General features: G+C 43.7%; 1 protein-coding gene across 1 annotated transcript in view; it reads left to right on the forward strand.

Annotated features, from left to right (window-relative positions):
* LOC119657792 (homeobox protein OTX2-A-like) overlaps positions 1 to 17,598 on the forward strand; it is a 66,128-nt gene that overhangs the window by 26,111 nt on the left and 22,419 nt on the right. The window contains exons 3-4 of the mRNA XM_038064875.1: positions 11,150 to 11,301; positions 12,324 to 12,475. Of these exons, the coding sequence (XP_037920803.1) occupies positions 11,150 to 11,301; positions 12,324 to 12,475 (304 nt within the window). The remainder of the gene's footprint in view (positions 1 to 11,149; positions 11,302 to 12,323; positions 12,476 to 17,598) is intronic.

Raw genomic sequence — 17,598 nt, forward strand, 5'->3', positions numbered from 1 at the left:
GAACCAGGCAGCTCAAGTAACGCCGGTTCAAAACACAAAAGGGGAGAAACCGAGGAAGAGGCTGCGCGAAAAGCTGAATGACTCAACACGCCAGCAAACCCCGAAAAGAAAAAAGGACTCAACTCCCAAAAAGGCGGAGTTCATGAAAAGTATGTCTGAAGCTACCAGGGAAAATACTGCAGTGGCTACCTCGAGAAAAGGGATCGAACCTTCAAAGACGGATGCGGAAGCTTGGAGGAACGTAGAACCGCGGAAAAGAAATTATCGGAGGAAGATTAGACCGGAGGTGATTTTCATTTCCAAACGAGGCGAAGGGTCATACGCCGACATTCTCAGGAAAGTGAAGGCAGACCCCGAACTCACCAATTTGGGAGACAACGTCAGGCGTATTAGACGGTCGCAGAAGGGAGATCTTATGTTGGAACTTAAGAAATCCAAGGATGTAACCGCGGACAAATTCTTAAGACAAATCGGGAAGACTTTAGGGCAGGAAGCCGACATAAGAGCTAGCAGGCCGGAGATCACTATAATCTGCAAAGATATAGATGAAATCACGACGAAGGAGGAGGTTCGCGAAGCGTTCGAGAAACAGATCGATCTTGCCGGACTACAAGAGTCAGTGGTGAAAACGCTAAGGAAAGCCTATGGGGGAACACAAACCGCGGTGGTAGCGTTTGGGTCAAAGACCAAACGGGCCAAGCAGCGCTGTGGACTTGTGGAGAACAAGCCTTCCAGGAAATAATGGAGCACCCGGAGGAGGGCTTCATCAGAGCGAAGGTGAAGGGCATCCACATCTACAGCTGCTATGCTCCACCCAGCGCTACACTCGTCGAGTATGAGCGGATGCTTGCCGCTCTTGTTTTGGATGCAAGAGGACGTTGGCCGATCATAATAGGAGGCGATTTCAATGCGTGGGCTCTTGAATGGGGCAGCCGGATAACTAATGTCAGGGGACGTATTCTCCTCGAAGCATTCGCGGAGCTGGACGTGGTACTGGCGAATGTTGGGTCTTCGTACACTTTCCGGGAAAGGGGCCTGGGGGTCTATAGTGGACCTGACATACGTGAGTGCCACTTTAGCCAGTAGAATCGCTTGGCATGTCAGTGAGGACTATACTCACAGCGACCACCAGGCAATCTGCATAGAGATCAAGGGCGGATCGAACTCGAAAAAGAGTTTTCGCAAAATGCCGGTTGGTATGCTTGGCTGGACAGTGAAAGCGTTCGAGGGGGACACGTTCTCCGCGGTGCTCAAATCCGACATATCCCTGAATGGTACGGCTGGAGAGAAAGCCACCCAGATCACTCGATGGGTGACGGAAGCATGCGATGCTACTATGCCCAGAAGGCGATTGCTCCCCAGTAGGCAACCCAACTACTGGTGGAACAACGAAATCGCAAGTTTGCGAGCCGCATGTTTTCGGGCAAGGAGGCTTTGCCAGAGGCTCAGGGGAAAACCCGGTGGCGACGGTCGAGAGAAGGCACACAAGCAATTGCGTGGCCGCCTAAAAGAAGCCATTCGGAGGAGCAAAAAGAACTGCTTCAAACAGCTGTGCGACCATGCCGACATAAACCCTTGCGGCGAGGCTTACAGAGTGGTGATGAAAAGGCTGCGGAAATCACCCCAGGTGACCTGTCCGCGCCTCCTGAAACAGATTGTTACCACTCTGTTCCCTCACCACGAAAATAGGGGAAGGCAAGTTTTTGTCCAGCCAAATGACGGCATAATACCGCCTGTAACTGTGGAGGAGCTGCGGGAAATATGTGGTAGGTTCGGTGACAACAAGGCTCCAGGTTTGGATGGCATCCCCACCCGAGCTTTGAAACTGGCAGTGAAGACTAGGCCCGACCTTTTCGTCAACACCTTCGAGGCGTGCCTAAAAGAAGGAATATTCCCTGCCCAGTGGAAAAAGCAAAAGTTGGTGTTGCTTCCGAAGCCTGGCAAGCAACCTGGAAACCCAGCGTCGTATCGTCCTATCTGCCTGTTGGATACAATGGGGAAGATGATGGAGAGAGTCATCTACAACAGACTCCTGCCCATCGTCGAAGCCAGGAATGGTTTGTCGGAACGCCAGTTTGGTTTCCGACGCGCCCACTCTACGGTCGACGCAATTGGCATGGTGGTAAACCTGGCAAAAGGTGCACTGATTTCTGGCGGCTGCTGTGTCGTGGTGGCGTTGGATGTCAAAAACGCATTCAACTCGGCCAACTGGAATAGAATTAAACGGGCGTTGGCTGACATAGATGTCCCCGGATACTTAGCGAATTTGGTAGAAAACTACCTCTCAGAGAGGACTCTCTGGTGCGGGACGGATGGGGGCCCCAAAGAGTACATGGTCACAGCCGGGGTACCACAGGGATCGGTACTTGGTCCCCTGTTGTGGAATATCATGTATAATGGGGTGCTTGCTCTTCCCGTCCCAGAGGGGACTACGATTGTCGGCTTTGCTGATGACCTAGCTGTGGTTGTTGCAGCAAAACACCCAGAAGATGTGGAGGTTTACGCAACAGAAACAGTGAGAGCGGTAAAGTCCTGGCTAGAAAAGGCCGGGCTGACCTTGGCGGACGCGAAAACGGAAGCGGTCTTAATAACGAAACGCAGGAAAAATAACACTGTAAAAGTGGAGGTCGGTGGACATGCGGTCGTATCAAAGCCGGCTATCAAATACCTGGGGGTAATAATTGACACCAAATTGAGTTTTAGGGAGCACCTAGAGTATGCATGCCAAAAGGCAGCCAGTGCCACCATGGCACTTGCAAAAATGTTGCCAAATATTGGTGGGCCGAAACATTGCCGGAGGTTGGTGCTAACCGGAGTGGTGCGCTCCATCCTGCTCTACTCGTCGCCTGTGTGGGCAGAGGCGCTTGCAAACTCTCAGAGACGGAAGCAGGTGAACTCGGTTTACCGGCGGATGGCTTTGAGGGTTGGCAGTGCTTTTAGAACCACATCAGATGAGGCAGTATTGGTGGTGGCAGGCATGATCCCGGTTGACATTCTGGCCAAAGAAATGAGTGTCCTGTACAATGCAAGACACATGGAGGGGCATGCAACGCAGATGGGACGAGTCTGCGAAAGGTCGGTGGACGCACAGGCTCATTCCCAACATTAGGGTGTGGCTTGAGCGAAAACATGGGGATACCAGCTACCACATTACCCAGTTCCTCACGGGACACGGTGGTTGCTACAGGCAGTATCTGCACCGCTTTGGGTTGGATGATTTTCCGAACTGTCCCAGATGCGATGGCATACCGGAGGATCCAGAGCATGTGATGTTTCACTGCCCACGATTTGCGATAGAAAGAAGGAGCTTAAACCAGGTGCTGGGCAGGAGCGGGACCCCGGAGAGCTTGGTTACTGAGATGCTGGAGTCCGAGGAGAAGTGGCTTACGGTTAGCTCCGCAATCATCCAAATGCAGGAGGAGTTGCAGAAGGAACAAAGAAGGAGGAAAGCTGCAAATAGGAGAAGGATGAGTGCCTAAGAGCAAACCTACCCCGCGAAGTAATACCTCAATGGTGGTCCCGCGGGGTTGGAGCTGGAGCTGGAGAGACCGGGGGGTGGTTTTTAGTGGGTGTGAATCCCACACGCGCCCGCTGTTGTTCCGCCGTTTGGGCGGCGGAGCTGCGGCGGACGTGTCTTTCTAAGATTTTCCACCTCCGTGTACGCACAAAAAAAAAAGCTTCCAGTATTCCGACTTGTTCCCATATTGGAACTATGGTACTTTCTTGCCAGTCAGATGATGTTCTACCTTCATGAATAATCCGATTGAAGAATTCACTACGCCACAGTATTGGGTTCGAGCTCAGATTTATTTTATCGCTTCCTCGACTTTTGGAACTGCTCCAAAAGTCGGCAATGATTGTGGAAGTGGAGGATGTACCAATTCTTCAGTTGAAATCTGCTTAAAGTATTCTCGCCATCTATCCGTCGCGGCTTGTTGATTGGTACTATTTCTGTCATTAACACAACAGCAGTGTCATGTGTGCGTTCGTATTAGCTTTTGACAAGTCGATACAAATCTCTCTCGCCATCCCGAATGTTCAGTTTATCGTAAAAATCTTTATAATGGACCGCCCGGATGATAGCGATCGCTTTCTTTACTTCCCCGTTGGCATTCTTGTAAATTTAGCAATTGGCCAGCATTTCATTGTCGAGAAATTTGTGGTAGAGGCATTTCGTTTCACGGACCTTCATTGGAACATCGTCATTCCAAAGCAAGGTATCTCGAAAATTGATAGAGCAGTAGCTTACTCCAAACGCAATATATATACATAATAAAATAAAATTGTAGTTTGGAGTAAGCTACTGGTCTATCAATTTTAGACTTAACTACAAACAGAAGGCAATATCTAACATTTTAAGGTATCTCGGTTGATGAATCGGATTGGTAACCCCGAGAGTGACATAGACCGATTTGTGGATAGTGTCTTTAACTTAGTTCCATCGTTCTTCCACATTCGTAATGATTGGTAATTGAAGAAGTGAAATCATTTGTTCTCCCGAAAACGCCACCATTTAATACGTGATGGGCCATTGCATTCCCCACGCGGTTTTATCGGTGGCAAGGCGGCAACCAGGGGCCGATACTATTGTGCGATGGTCTCTTATTGAAAGGCTTCGCAGTCAGTGACGGTAGTAAAATGTCGGCGTCTTATGAGAATATAGTCAATTAACATTTTACTGTTCCCACTAGAAAATGGGGAAGGTCATGGGTGTCCACAAAATCAACTATATTCTCGCCACTCCCAATGCGCCCTCCAACCCCTTTTCCCCATAACACCTATTGCCTTCTGCCTTTTTACCCAGATAACCCTTAACGTCGCCTGCAATGACGATATAGTCATTAGCAAGCATCCAGAAGTTGCCAGAAGACAACATTGTTTCCTTATTGTGTGAGACGTGGCACCATACTCTTCGATCCTCTTATTTGAAGAGAAGGAAGGCTGTTGTATCTTTATTGGAGGAAAAAGAGTGAAAGAGTGATCTTAATTCCATACATTGATGTGGTCAGTAGAAAAATATGCCGACGTAAAACTCCTGCCAACCTGGCTTTCAAACGTAAATTCTAATAATAAATTTATAGAAGCCAAAAAGACGCACATCTGATCGTTTCAAGTTCTTAAAATCAAAATGTTTACTGCTTTCGAGATTTTAACAACCATCTCCTTTTCAAACTCATGTGGGAAGAGTAATTCTTCTCTTGATTTTGTGAGAATTTTGGAATCTTCAACCAAATTATGAGACAATTTAATTACGTATTCAACGTACACATACGAGTACATATGACTGACTTTATATTTGAACCCTTTGTAGCTGCAAACATTCACTTACTTTCCCAGATTTATACTGAAGTGAAAATTCCATTCAGCACTTTTCACTCTAAATAATCAATTCAACCCGCTTCGTTAAGTAAGGCCTTGAAGGACTTTAAAAATTTAACGAAGTCACAAGTACATCAAAGATTTTTAATAATTCGATTCATTAGTATTCCACGTAATCGACCTTCCCCGTTTCTGAGGCGAGCACTGAAAATCGTTATCTTCAGACGAATTCCATACAATCTGTCGTTGATGGTTGTTATCCTTGAACGAATTCGCTCCGCTTGTTGAGCGGGACCGATGATTTGCATTAAGGATTTCACTTTGAAGTATTTTTCCACTCGATTTTGATCGTTTTGTTTGAAACCAAAAATGATGATGTGTTCCATTGCCATAGATACTGAAGACACATATAAGCATTTTCAAAAACTTGGGGAACTAAATTCGATAATTCTCTTAAATGGTTGCCCCCTCACATCCTTGCGTCCTTGTACGTCCGTTTCGCTTTTGTGTGGCTATCAAAATTCTGCATCAAGCCAAGGTATATCATTAGTACAACTCGTTATCTCCGTGAGCAACGAATAACGAAGGTGGAAGCCCTTACCGCCTTAGGTAGATGCTATAAAATGAATTGAATTCTTTGTAGTCTCACGTGCTCGATTTATGTGGAAGGTTTGCACTGGAAAGGGTACGTAGAAGGCGAATTAGGGAAAAATAAGGAGAACCCTAATCTGCGTTGTGATGAGTTGAAAGAGCGCTGGTTACGAGTTAAATCTTGGAGAAGGATTAGAGGTAAGATACCATGGGAAAGGGCGGATTTCGGTAGGGTGAGCTGGTGGCATATGGGTAATTAAACTAATCATTTCAATCAGTGAAAGTGATTAGATAAATGAGTTGGCTGGCCCAAGAAAAAAATTGACGTGTGCATATGGTAAAATTAAACGAACTTTTGTCTGGCATTTTATTCATGTTTAGTACGTGAAACTTTTTGTGGCTAGAAGCTATACACAAGCCAGGTAGAACTCCAGGTCTACATTAGTGTTAATTTAATTTAACGAAGTAGCTATCGTTCCTCCCAAATACCTGGAATCTAGCCTTGTGGCAACAATGTGATTGGCTGTTTTGTTACGGAAGAAACAACATTTTTCAACGTCAGACGTCAGATTCCTTCCTGCTGACAGAAGAATGCATTTAATAATATGCAATATTCCTTCGTTTTCTCCCGTCCCAACATTCCTTAGCTTTCCCAATGGGCCCATTCCCACTCCCAAATTCCAATTTTAACTTTCAACTTCAACATGTAATTTTTAAATTGAGTAATTTTATTTATTTTATAAAAAAAAGTAGGTACTGGTCCCTTTTCCTTAATCTCAAGAATAAATACATTTAAATAATTCCAAATTTTATGGCGATTTCCCAAATAGTGCAAATCAATTTTGAATCGTGATAACGTACACCTCAATTGTTTGTGCCTACATCATTTTGGAAAATTGTTGTTGTTTTCCCAACGTTTCAACATAGAGAAGGGATCGCCGTGTTGCTAAGCGCATGCTCTAGCCATTCTTTTGCTTCTGAACAGTGCATGAGGTGTTGGGTGTTGTCGCTGAGCCGGCGTGAACTTCTAAGTTCAAGGCCCTGTGTAGCAAAATCAGTATGAACGGGACCGGAACCGGCTGATCGGACAAGCAGCTGATGAGCGAGAGATGGAATGGAAGGCTGGTTTTTCTTGAGGAGGACATACGTTGCGAGGAGTTCTGCTATGGTTATGTGAGGATCAGCTCCCCACAATATATCTGAAACAGGGGAAACATCGATCGAGGATGTGATCCATCGTGGATCCTCCTTTTCGATTACGTCACTGGAATCCAGAGTTTTATGGCTCTACGCGTGCGATCGAGCAGTTATTTTTTTTTATTTTTGAATTTCATGTTTAGCTCGCGTGTTCTTTATTTCGAAAAGTTTCATGAATACCCCTTAAAGTTTATTTTTCAGGATCCGGTGGGGACCCACATACCGGAAAGAACACGTGAATTTTGGTATAATGACACGTGAAGGATCGAAGTGTGCAAAGGACCCGCCCCCGGCGTTCCCGAGCTTGACTAGCACAGAGGCGTGCAAGCACGCGTCGACGAAGCATTTCGATGGAACTTCAGTATTTACGGGCGGACCTTCACGGTCAATGTCGCCAGCTTTTTACCTTGTCAGGATAGCTCTCCCCTCTTTTTCCGAAAAAAAACTTAAACAACTGTCAATCCAATATCGTCAATTATCAATGTCGAATATGCCTTTAACACTGTAAATCAATAGGTTAACCCTATTAGTCGAAAAGTTCGAAGTCCAAACTGATTGTTAGAGAGATCACCTCCCTTGCTGGCACTCAAGATACATATACACACAAATATTATAAATATTCGTTCAGATAATTTGTTTATGTTAGGTGGAAGGCATATCAACCCACTTAGCGTTGTTTGTTTTGTTTCGGAAGGAGGCATGCGATAAATGCTGATAAGCGCTATCTTAACTGCTTCCTTAGGAGGTTTGTTAGGAATGCTTTTTTGGCTATTTTCTAGGTCCTTCCCCTCAGTTATCACTTAAACACGTCCTACCAGCACAACGGGAAAGTTAACAGCTCATCCAAGCTTTGACCAGGGCAGACTTCTAGAGTTTTAGCAACAGAGAACCCATACTCATGTCGGTGTTTTGAAGCATGCCCTGCTGTCCAAATTCCTGCGACGTGTGAAGCTAATGCTGGAATCGCATTTCTCGAGCACTGTATTCACTATATGGCATATGCATTTGAAATATTGCCAAGAATTAAAAACCGAACTGAATGCATCACACAAATTTCTTCGTGGAGCAAATGAACCTGTCTGTCTTGTCTGCACAATCTACTCCACTATTAGTACAAACACCCAGAAAATAAAATAACGACGGCTTTCGCAGATTTTTTTTAAAGCCGTCCTCAGCAATCGAGTAGCAAAACTGTTCTCCTTTGGTAGTTGGTAAAATTTGTACGGCTGGAACTAGTTTAAATTACTTGTGGAATAAAAGAGTAAAATAAAACTAAATCCACGTGGAAAATCACACACTATCATAAATTGCGCAAAAAAAACGTTACTTTAACAAATAAAATTTAAAGAATTCAACGATAACTTCGCGGCGATAACACTGCAAGAAGATAGCTATATAACTAAACAGCAACTCATGCGAATGCGTTGCGAATCTCCATCGAACACGCGTCTTTCCGCTCGCCCGCCATAGACAAAAAAGACGCATCAGCAGTAATTTTTTCCAGCACAAACCGAAAATTTTCATTGCACCCGCAACAATTCTAGACGTAGCATGCATTCAACTATGTATTTCCCAGCAGTACCTAAATACACAAATGTTTCACAATTGTCTAAGACGATCCGTTAGGCAAAGTATATGCAATTTATAGCGAAAACAACAAAAGAGAGGTTTAATGATAATTACTTATAAGGAATTAAAGTAATCATTTATAAATGTATTTTTAAAACATCTTAATGATTTTTCGTAATGTGAAGTAGTAAGGGAATTACGAATTTTAGAAAAAGAGCGAGCAAAAATGCTGCGTATATCAGCTGCTTGCAGGACATCAGGGAAACGAAATGATCTGCATGCCGCAGAACCGTGGATACTACAAGTCCTCATTAAGACTATAAAGCTCGGCAAATCTCGGCCTTTTTAGTCGTCTCGGTCAAATCATCGAATACTATGTCTGAATGACTTCCACACAATTTTACTTTAATGACGATTTTACTTTATTTTGTGAGTGTACAGGCTTTGATTTTAAATCAAATTAATTTAAATTTAACCAATAAGTCGCCTGCCATTGTCTATCTCATACCTTTCACATTCCCATATGGATCAATCAAGTAGTTGTCTGTTTTGCCCTTAAACAGGATTTCTGCGTAGATAGTTCTCCTTCATTATCAACAACGCATGAAGTTGACGTTGCTTCTTCAACACTTTTTACTTTCCACCTTGGTCCATGTGGAGTTTTCAATGAAATCGCCGTCTTTTCTAAAGTGATTAGCTGGTAGGGTTTCCTTGTTTATCCTGAAGGCAATTTGTCAATTTTTCGCTCCTCACTTCGTTGGGAAAATTCTACTTTTCCATTGAACTCAATCTTTTACACTTTTACTTTTTATTTGCTTTACGCCCAGTATATTCTATACTGCAGTTCGCACAAGAACGCAAGAATTTCTGCTAGTTGAAGGCTCTGCTAGATGTTCACCACTGATAACTATAATACCTTCGGTGAAAAAAACTGACCGGAGGTGGCGACATCCTCGGACTTTGGTGTAGATATCCCCACTCTAAACTGAAATTATTTCATCTGCATCCGTCGTTATTGACTTTTTGTCTTCAGTCTGACCACATTTACTTGACTGACCGTCCACGACCTTCCGTTTTAAAGAGCCAGATCTCTGAGGATCTACCTTGCGATAAATGCTACCTTTTATCACCTAGATGCCTCCCACCAATGTTCCCCACTCCATCTCGCTCATGATGTCATTGCTCACTCGTAGATGAGCCATATTGTCACTGAAGAGTCTTGTGTAGAAAGCCCAGTCTATTCGCCAGGGATTCCCTATAATTCTATCTACTTCCGAGTTGCCCTCAATGCAAAATCTGATTACTGTGTGTTCCGTCATAAAAGGCTCATCCGACACTTTTCAATTCCATTCTGATCCGGGTGTAGTCCTATGAAAAGTATCCTGGTGCGGTTTCCAACGAGATTTGGGCAACCACGCGGTCTCAAGTTAGAAACTCTGAAAGACATATTTGTTTTAAATTTCTTTTGAGAATGATGCAAACTCTTGGTTTTTCCAAAGAAGAATCCCCAATTAACCGCATGCTTCTTCCTTGCAGACTGCTTACCTGCCCCCAGTACAACCAGGCTTATTGAGCTTGCACCATTCCAATGTTATCCTTGGAACTTGACCTTGCAATTACTCTAGATGCAGCTTTTGCATGGTAGAGGTTTACCTGGACTATTTTGGTGCTGGCCATTGGCTTCTTTAGTGTTTGGAGCTTTTCCTCCAATCTCGGAGTATAATTCTTCTCCTTGCTCCGCAAAAACTTTAAGAAGTATGGCCAGTCGAGTGTCCTTTACCGTATTGGCATAGCTAACGTCAGATCTCTTCTCTCCCTTGATGATTAAAATTTAGGTCTGCCCTGTGCCTTCTTAAGGACCTTGCGCGTCCCCGCTTTTTGATCGGAGGCCTTTGTTGGTTGCAATCTTCACAGTAGGCCAATGTTAACCTTAGGTCCATTGCTTGACTTCCCAACTTGTCCCTTCTTGCGTGTAGTCTCCTTGCTCTCAATGTCGTCTAATGGGCCAGTTTAAGTGCGGTATGGGGACACAATTGTTTATTATTAAGTTTTTTTATATTTTTATTTATTAAAGTTGTACTCATTTAAATCCCAGGGGTATGAGGGTTAGAGGGTCCGCCGCGCTCTATCCTCCTGTAGCACGATAAGGCCAACCCGAGGCGACCAGGTATCAGCAGAGCTTCGCTCGAATACTGTCAGCTACCCCCGACTGAAAAATCCAATAGCACGGTTCACATTACACTCTGGATTGGAGGAAGTATTTTTCGACTACTCAATCTGGATACTTATTGGTTTGTTAATAGTAGGGTCACCTCCTATAGAGTCTAGTTGTCACCGGGAAGGACGAAAACTGTTACTGCCTATCCTTTTTCATGAAATCAAATTTCCCCACAAAAGTCAAAGAAAGTCCTCGAATCCTGTAGAATTAAAAAAGTTCAGCCTCTCTTTATACTAATCTATTCATTCATTTCAGATGTCCTTCCGACACCGATTTGGGGTTTTCTCCGTTCGCCGCAACAGCACAAGGCGGTGGTCCAGGAGCTATCACGGGAATGCCCTATCTAAAAACAGCGCCTTACATAATGACCGTGGATTCACTACATTCAATGGGATATCCGACAGCAGGTATTATCCTTCACTCAAAGCTAATTGCAATGCTCATATGTGGAAACATGTTGCAAAACAAACATTAACTACTTACATTTATGGCTTTCCAACCCCTAGAAATTAATTATTTGCATGCCATTTCCTATATTCCAACTCACGTTGAACTGCAGCCCTTCAACCCGATTAAATTGAGAATTCTTCGAAATGTTCAAAAGCGCAAGGATATAATTGCCATAATGGCAAATGTAAACATACGAGCAAGTGAAATTGAAATGTAAACATGGCTCCAGGATATTTGTCGGAGATTAACTTCTTGGCATTCTACCCATCCAGGAAGGCGTACACACGTTCGCACTTACGCGCTTTTATTTGCGTATCATTTATATTACGGTAGAGGCCTGGGAACTTGGCTGCAACCGATAATTCATACAAGAGTTGAATGGGGTTGTCGATTTTCAGGGAGTGTAGTATGGATGAAAAGGAGTTTTTCCTTAAGGAGTAAGAAATCATTGTTACAAACAGGATCTATGTAGCATTTCCAAAAGCTGTTCATAGAACGTATTGATTTTTAGTGCAACCGCTACCATACAAAATATTGTCATCAACCCCGTGCACAGCAACCCCATCTAACCACCATTTACTCCTGCACTCACTCAGATAATACAATTTTCAGTCACGTGCAGGATATCTAGAATTGGATAATCGGAAATAAGTTGTAACGTGATGAATGGTCACAAATTTCAGCTCCTTGTTTTCTTAAGGACACCGTCAAGGTTAAGAAGGGAATAAAGTGCGACACAAGTGCATAGTCCTGAACGACCGGCAACGGCGGCACACAGTAGCAACTCAACCGCACTATGGCTAATGAAGATAAGAAACGTGTTAAAAATTAAGGAGCCAATAAAAATCGAGGGTGCATGACCGAAATAAAAAAAACATAGGAACATAATCCCCACTTTGATAGACTAACCCGAAACCGTTCTTTGATGATGGTCCATATTTTTGCTCAGTTATCTTCTTATTTTCTCGTCCTGGAATAGGTAATCCGCGAAAACAGAGGCGTGAAAGGACCACATTCACACGAGCCCAATTGGATGTTTTGGAATCACTATTTGGTAAAACACGATATCCCGATATATTTATGAGAGAGGAGGTCGCTTTGAAAATAAACTTGCCCGAATCGAGGGTACAGGTAAGACGGAGATTATCATAAATTTTGCAAAATGTTTTCCAGAATTTTATTTTTTACGTTTTTGAAGCTGTTTTTATGATTGAACTTTATGATTACATACTCGTGAATATGTGACACATACGAAATATAATCATAATATCATTAAAAACGCCGCCATGATAATTTTATCGGATAATAAAAAGGTGAATTGGGATGGCAGTGCTGGTTATTAGGGTTTTATTGAGCTGAAATCGATGAGTATGATTTCTATGTAATAAACGGAGTAAATTTCGGCTCCTGCATTCCATAATAAAACAGTTTCAAGTAAGTTTTAAAGCGTGTAATTTTAGGCCGGAAATTATTCCAAAAAATACAATCAATAATCACCCAGGCCTAATATTAAAGGGTCATCCACTTGTAAAGCCTGTGATTTGTGCTTTGGCTATCTGCACCTGTCTCATGCCTTCCCTATAAATAAAGGGTAAAGGAAATTAAAATTTTTGTTAATACGTTCCTCAGTTTTTTGTCAATCACTAAAAGTTATATTTCTCCTTTTCACTTCTTTATGGAATGTAGGAAATACATTATCCGCAGTTCCTGTACTCGAGTGAGTTTCTGTTCCGCAGTATCCACCAGTTTCGCAATATACGAACTTTCTTTGGTTCTCTATTGCCTTGTCCTGAGTTGTAGGAAAGAATAATTTGATCACACATAGCATTTCCCTTTATCCTATCACATAGTGTTCTTTAATCCTTTTCATAATTCCATTTCCAATTCCTTTCTGGACTCCACAATATTAAAAATTAATCCATTCATTTAGCTTTACTTCAAAATGTTTATTCAAAACTATGATATTTAACATCTCCGGGAATCCTAAATTTTACAGAATGATGAAACCACTATGAACATGGAAAACGAAATACAAATTGCCTCTTTTCTTATATTTTGGCAGTTTTAATGTAAATTTCTACGCTAGCTTACAATTAGATGCATTTTGCATAAGCGGGCCGACCACAAGAAATATTTGTTTGCATGTGGTACATGGATGCAAAAGGTATAATCGGAGCCTTTTTTTCTACCGCTCAATTGATCGTTCGGTTGTTCGAAAGAAGGAACAAATCATGCGTCAGTTCAGTCGATCAGCTGATCAAGGAGGAGGAAAGAAAGTTATCAGACTGGCACTGAAGGGAGAATTGAGATTTGGAAAAGGACTACACGTACGCTGAGAGGAGTTGAGATTTTTCGAATTGGATGTTTTTTTTCGAAGAAAGTGAGGAATAAAACACATTGTGAAATCGGAAGCTAGGCGCTTCAAGTATGAAGGTCTTAGAATTTTTAGCGACAAATCGAACTTTGTAAATACTAGTACAAGTTCCACCAAACTTAGTAAGATCATGCTTTATATTATAGCCTATGTTGCTGTATGATTCTAGGATGAGCTTAAGAGGGGTTTCACAGAAAATTACTAAAAAATGTAGAAATATATTATACTATTATTAACTCTATTTAAACCGATGTCGGTATGGAGGATTTTTCGGAACCTGGGCAACGTTTTCGGTTGGGTAAGTTTTGAGAATGGGTCCATGAAGGAAACTACTACTTTCCAGCCGCCCTCCCCCTCTTTTGCATTAAATGTCACAACAGCATTGAAAAATAGTAATCGATATCTTTATCTGATAACCCATGTGACTATATTTGGTAAAAAAAAATGTACTCCCCCCTTTGGACCCACCCTTAAGTTCCACGTAAAACGATGCACGACTCTTTTCAGAGCATCCAAACTTGAGAGCATTCCTTACGAAAATTTTTCGCTGTCCATGTCGAGTTTAAAATGTTGTCGGCCTCATCGAGAAGCTCATGATATGGTGCCTTTAGTGGTCTGCGGGGGGCGTGTCGGCAACATCAACGGCGCAACAACCGGTAACCGGTCTAGGCCTGCCTTAATAAGGAACCCCAGATATCCCGGTTTTGCGCCGAGGTCCACCAATTCGATATTCCTAAAAACTCTCTGGCATCGTGACCTACGCCATCGCTCCATTTCGGACAGATTCTGCCCCGTCTTCTTTTTCTGCCATAGATATTGTCCTTATGGATTAAGTGACCCGCCCACCGTAACCTGTTGAGCCGGATTTTATCCACAACCTGACGATCATGCTATCGCTCATAGATTTCGTCGTTATGTAGGCTACGGAATCGTCCATCCTCATGTAGGGGGCCAAAAATTCTTTGGAGGATTCTTCTCTCGAACGCGGCTAATAGTTCGCAGTTTTTTTTTTGCTAAGAACCTAAGTCTCTGAGAAATAAATGAGGACTGGCAAGATCATTGTCTTATACAGTAAGAGCTTTGACTCTATTGTCAGACGTTTCGAGCGGAACAGTTTTTGTAAGCTGAAATAGGCTCTGTTGGCTGCCAATAACCGTGCGCGGATTTCATCGTCATAGCTGTTATCGGTTGTGACTTTCCACCCTAGATAGGAGAAATTTTCAACGGCCTGAAAGCTGTAGTCTCCTATCTTCATTTTGTTCGTTTGACCAGTGCGATTCGATGTTGTTCGTTCTTTTGGTTTCTGCTGTTTTTATCTGGCCTCTCACATTGGTCAGGGTCAGCCTAGTCAGTCTTATCAATTTCGTTGGGATACTGAATTCTCTCATGGCCGTGTACAGTTTTACCCTGGCTATGCTGTCACAGGCGGCTTTGCCTCAGAAAGAAGTGAAGCCTCTTTGGTATGGGCCAATGATGTTCTGGGCGTATGAGGCTATCCGGACTAGCAAGACATAGGAGAATATCTTATAGATGGTACTCCCCAACGTAATACCTCTATAATTGTTGCACTGGGTGATATCTCCCTTTTTAAGTATGAGACAGGTAATGCCTCTTTGCCAATCGTCAGGCATTGATTCGTTGTTCCATACTTTGAAGATTAGTTGGTGAACCACTTGGTGTAATTGGCCGGCTGTAATTCCATCGGCTCCTGGCGACTTATGGTTTTTAAGCCGATGAATTGCATGGACTGTTTCTTTTATGCTTGGTGGTGGCAGTATTTGTTCGTCGTCTTCAGTTGGCGGGACCTCCAACTCGCCGATATTCTGGCTGTTTAGTAGTTCATCAAAGTACCCAACCCATCGTTCCAATATGCTCATTCTGTCGGATATCAAATTTCCCTCTTTGTCTCGGCAGGATGAACATCGAGGTGTGTGCGCCCCTGGTGTAGTCGCTCCCTGTACTTTTCGAATTCACAGACCGATTGGTTCTCCCAGGCTTCCTTTTTCCATCTGTGAAGTCCCTCCTCCGCTCGCCGGAGTTCGTGATAAGTCTCCGCGTGTGCCCCCGTCCTTTGAGAATGCAGCATTACTCGGTATGCAGCATTCTTCCGTTCCGTTGCTAGGTTACATTTATCGTCAAACCAGCGGTTCCGGTTCTTTCTGCGGCTGGGCCAAATTTATGATAACGTTCTCCAGGTGGTTGTGAAGATCATTGGTTGATACTTCGTCTCCAGGATCTCTGTTAACTGCGGTTATTGCGGCATCCATTTCCCTCTTATAAGTGTTGCGGAAGGCTGTGTTGTGGATGGCTTCAGTGTTAACTCTCACCTGATTGTCAGAGGGATTCTGGGTGGTGTTGTTATTCGAGCTCGGAGCACCATGCCAACGAGTTAGTGATCCGAGTCTATATTGGCTCCCCCTATATGTTCTGACATTCATCAAGACTGAGAGGTGGCGGCGCTCGATCAACACGTGGTCGATTTGGTTGAAAGTGGTCCCGTCTGGAGAGGTCCACGTATGTTTGTGGACAGCTTTCCGCGCAAACCAGGTACTTCCAACAACCATTTCGTGTGACACTGCTAATTGAATGATCCGCAGTCCGTTATCATTTGTATTTTAGTGTAAGCTATGGAAGCCAACGTATCGCCTGAATACGGGCTCCTTCCCAATTCAGCTGTTAAAATCCCCAAGTATGATTTTGATATGATGAGGGTTCGTTCTACTGCCTCGTAGAAGGTATCCTTCTTCGACTCTGCAGTCTCCTCTGTAGGGACGTGAGCGTTAATGAGGCTTATATTTCGAAATTTGCCTCGCAAGGGCAGAGTGCATAGCCGTTCGCTTATGTTTTCAGAGCCGATAACACCAGGTTTCATTTTTTAACTGACTAAGAAACCTACCCCGAGCACATTTTTTACTCGTTTTTCGTGTAGGGTTGTCTGCCCTACCCAACCCCCAACCTGGAGGACCAGTTGGTTCATTTTGTCCCGTTTTTAGACGCGGGAGACTCGCCTTCATCCTTCTCCGTCTGCAGCTTTTCGTTAAGAAAGAGCTCCCAGCGGTCACCACGTGGAGGTGGAGATAGGGTTTGGTAGTAGAGCTGTTGGTGTTGGTTCGCAGGCATTTCCCATGTTTTATGCTCCATCGTGTATACCAATCCACGTTTCGCCCTGAGACCTATACTACCCTTTGACCACCTATTATAGAGGATCCTAATGGCTCTCACCATGTTTTAATTGTTCTTGTTCTTAATGACAGCTCAAACATTGTTGCTCGAAGCTGCTTGAAGGGTAGTTCCTCCTGGTCAGGGCTCTGTTCACTATGAGTCTTGGCCGGATTACTCCTTCTAGAAGCACCTTCATCTGTAGCATTTAACGTGTTTTCCTGCGTTTTCTATTTTGCCATCTTTGGCATTGGTTGGGATCGAAAAAGTGAGGAGCTTCTCTAGAATGAGTCAATTTCTTGTTCTCGAAGTACCTCCTGTGGTCACCCCTCTCGGAGAAATGCGGTGGGTGTCGACACCGCCTTAGTGGAGCAGCTATTTCCATTCAACTGACCATTTTTTGCCTTCGTTATTGGTGCTCTTGGCAGGGTCTTGCTTCGCTTGAACACCTCCTTCTCCAACTTTAAATCACTTGCAACATTAGATGCCACGGTGGCAAAATTGTCCACCACCGAGGCACTCAAGGGATATCGAATACCGGAAGCCCGCTTGCTCACTCCCAAAAGTCGCCAGTACGGGGGCCCCGAGCACCTGCACGATACGTTTCCTCGTTCTCTCTTCATTCCATGTGGGATTTATTTTCTGGGTATCTTTCCCATAGCCATTTTGGTCCACGAACTAGAGATGAGCAAACACTAGCCCATGCATAGTCAGAAAAAAG

Source organism: Hermetia illucens, chromosome 5, assembly GCF_905115235.1.
Source record: "Hermetia illucens chromosome 5, iHerIll2.2.curated.20191125, whole genome shotgun sequence".
Taxonomy (NCBI): Eukaryota; Metazoa; Arthropoda; class Insecta; order Diptera; family Stratiomyidae; genus Hermetia; species Hermetia illucens.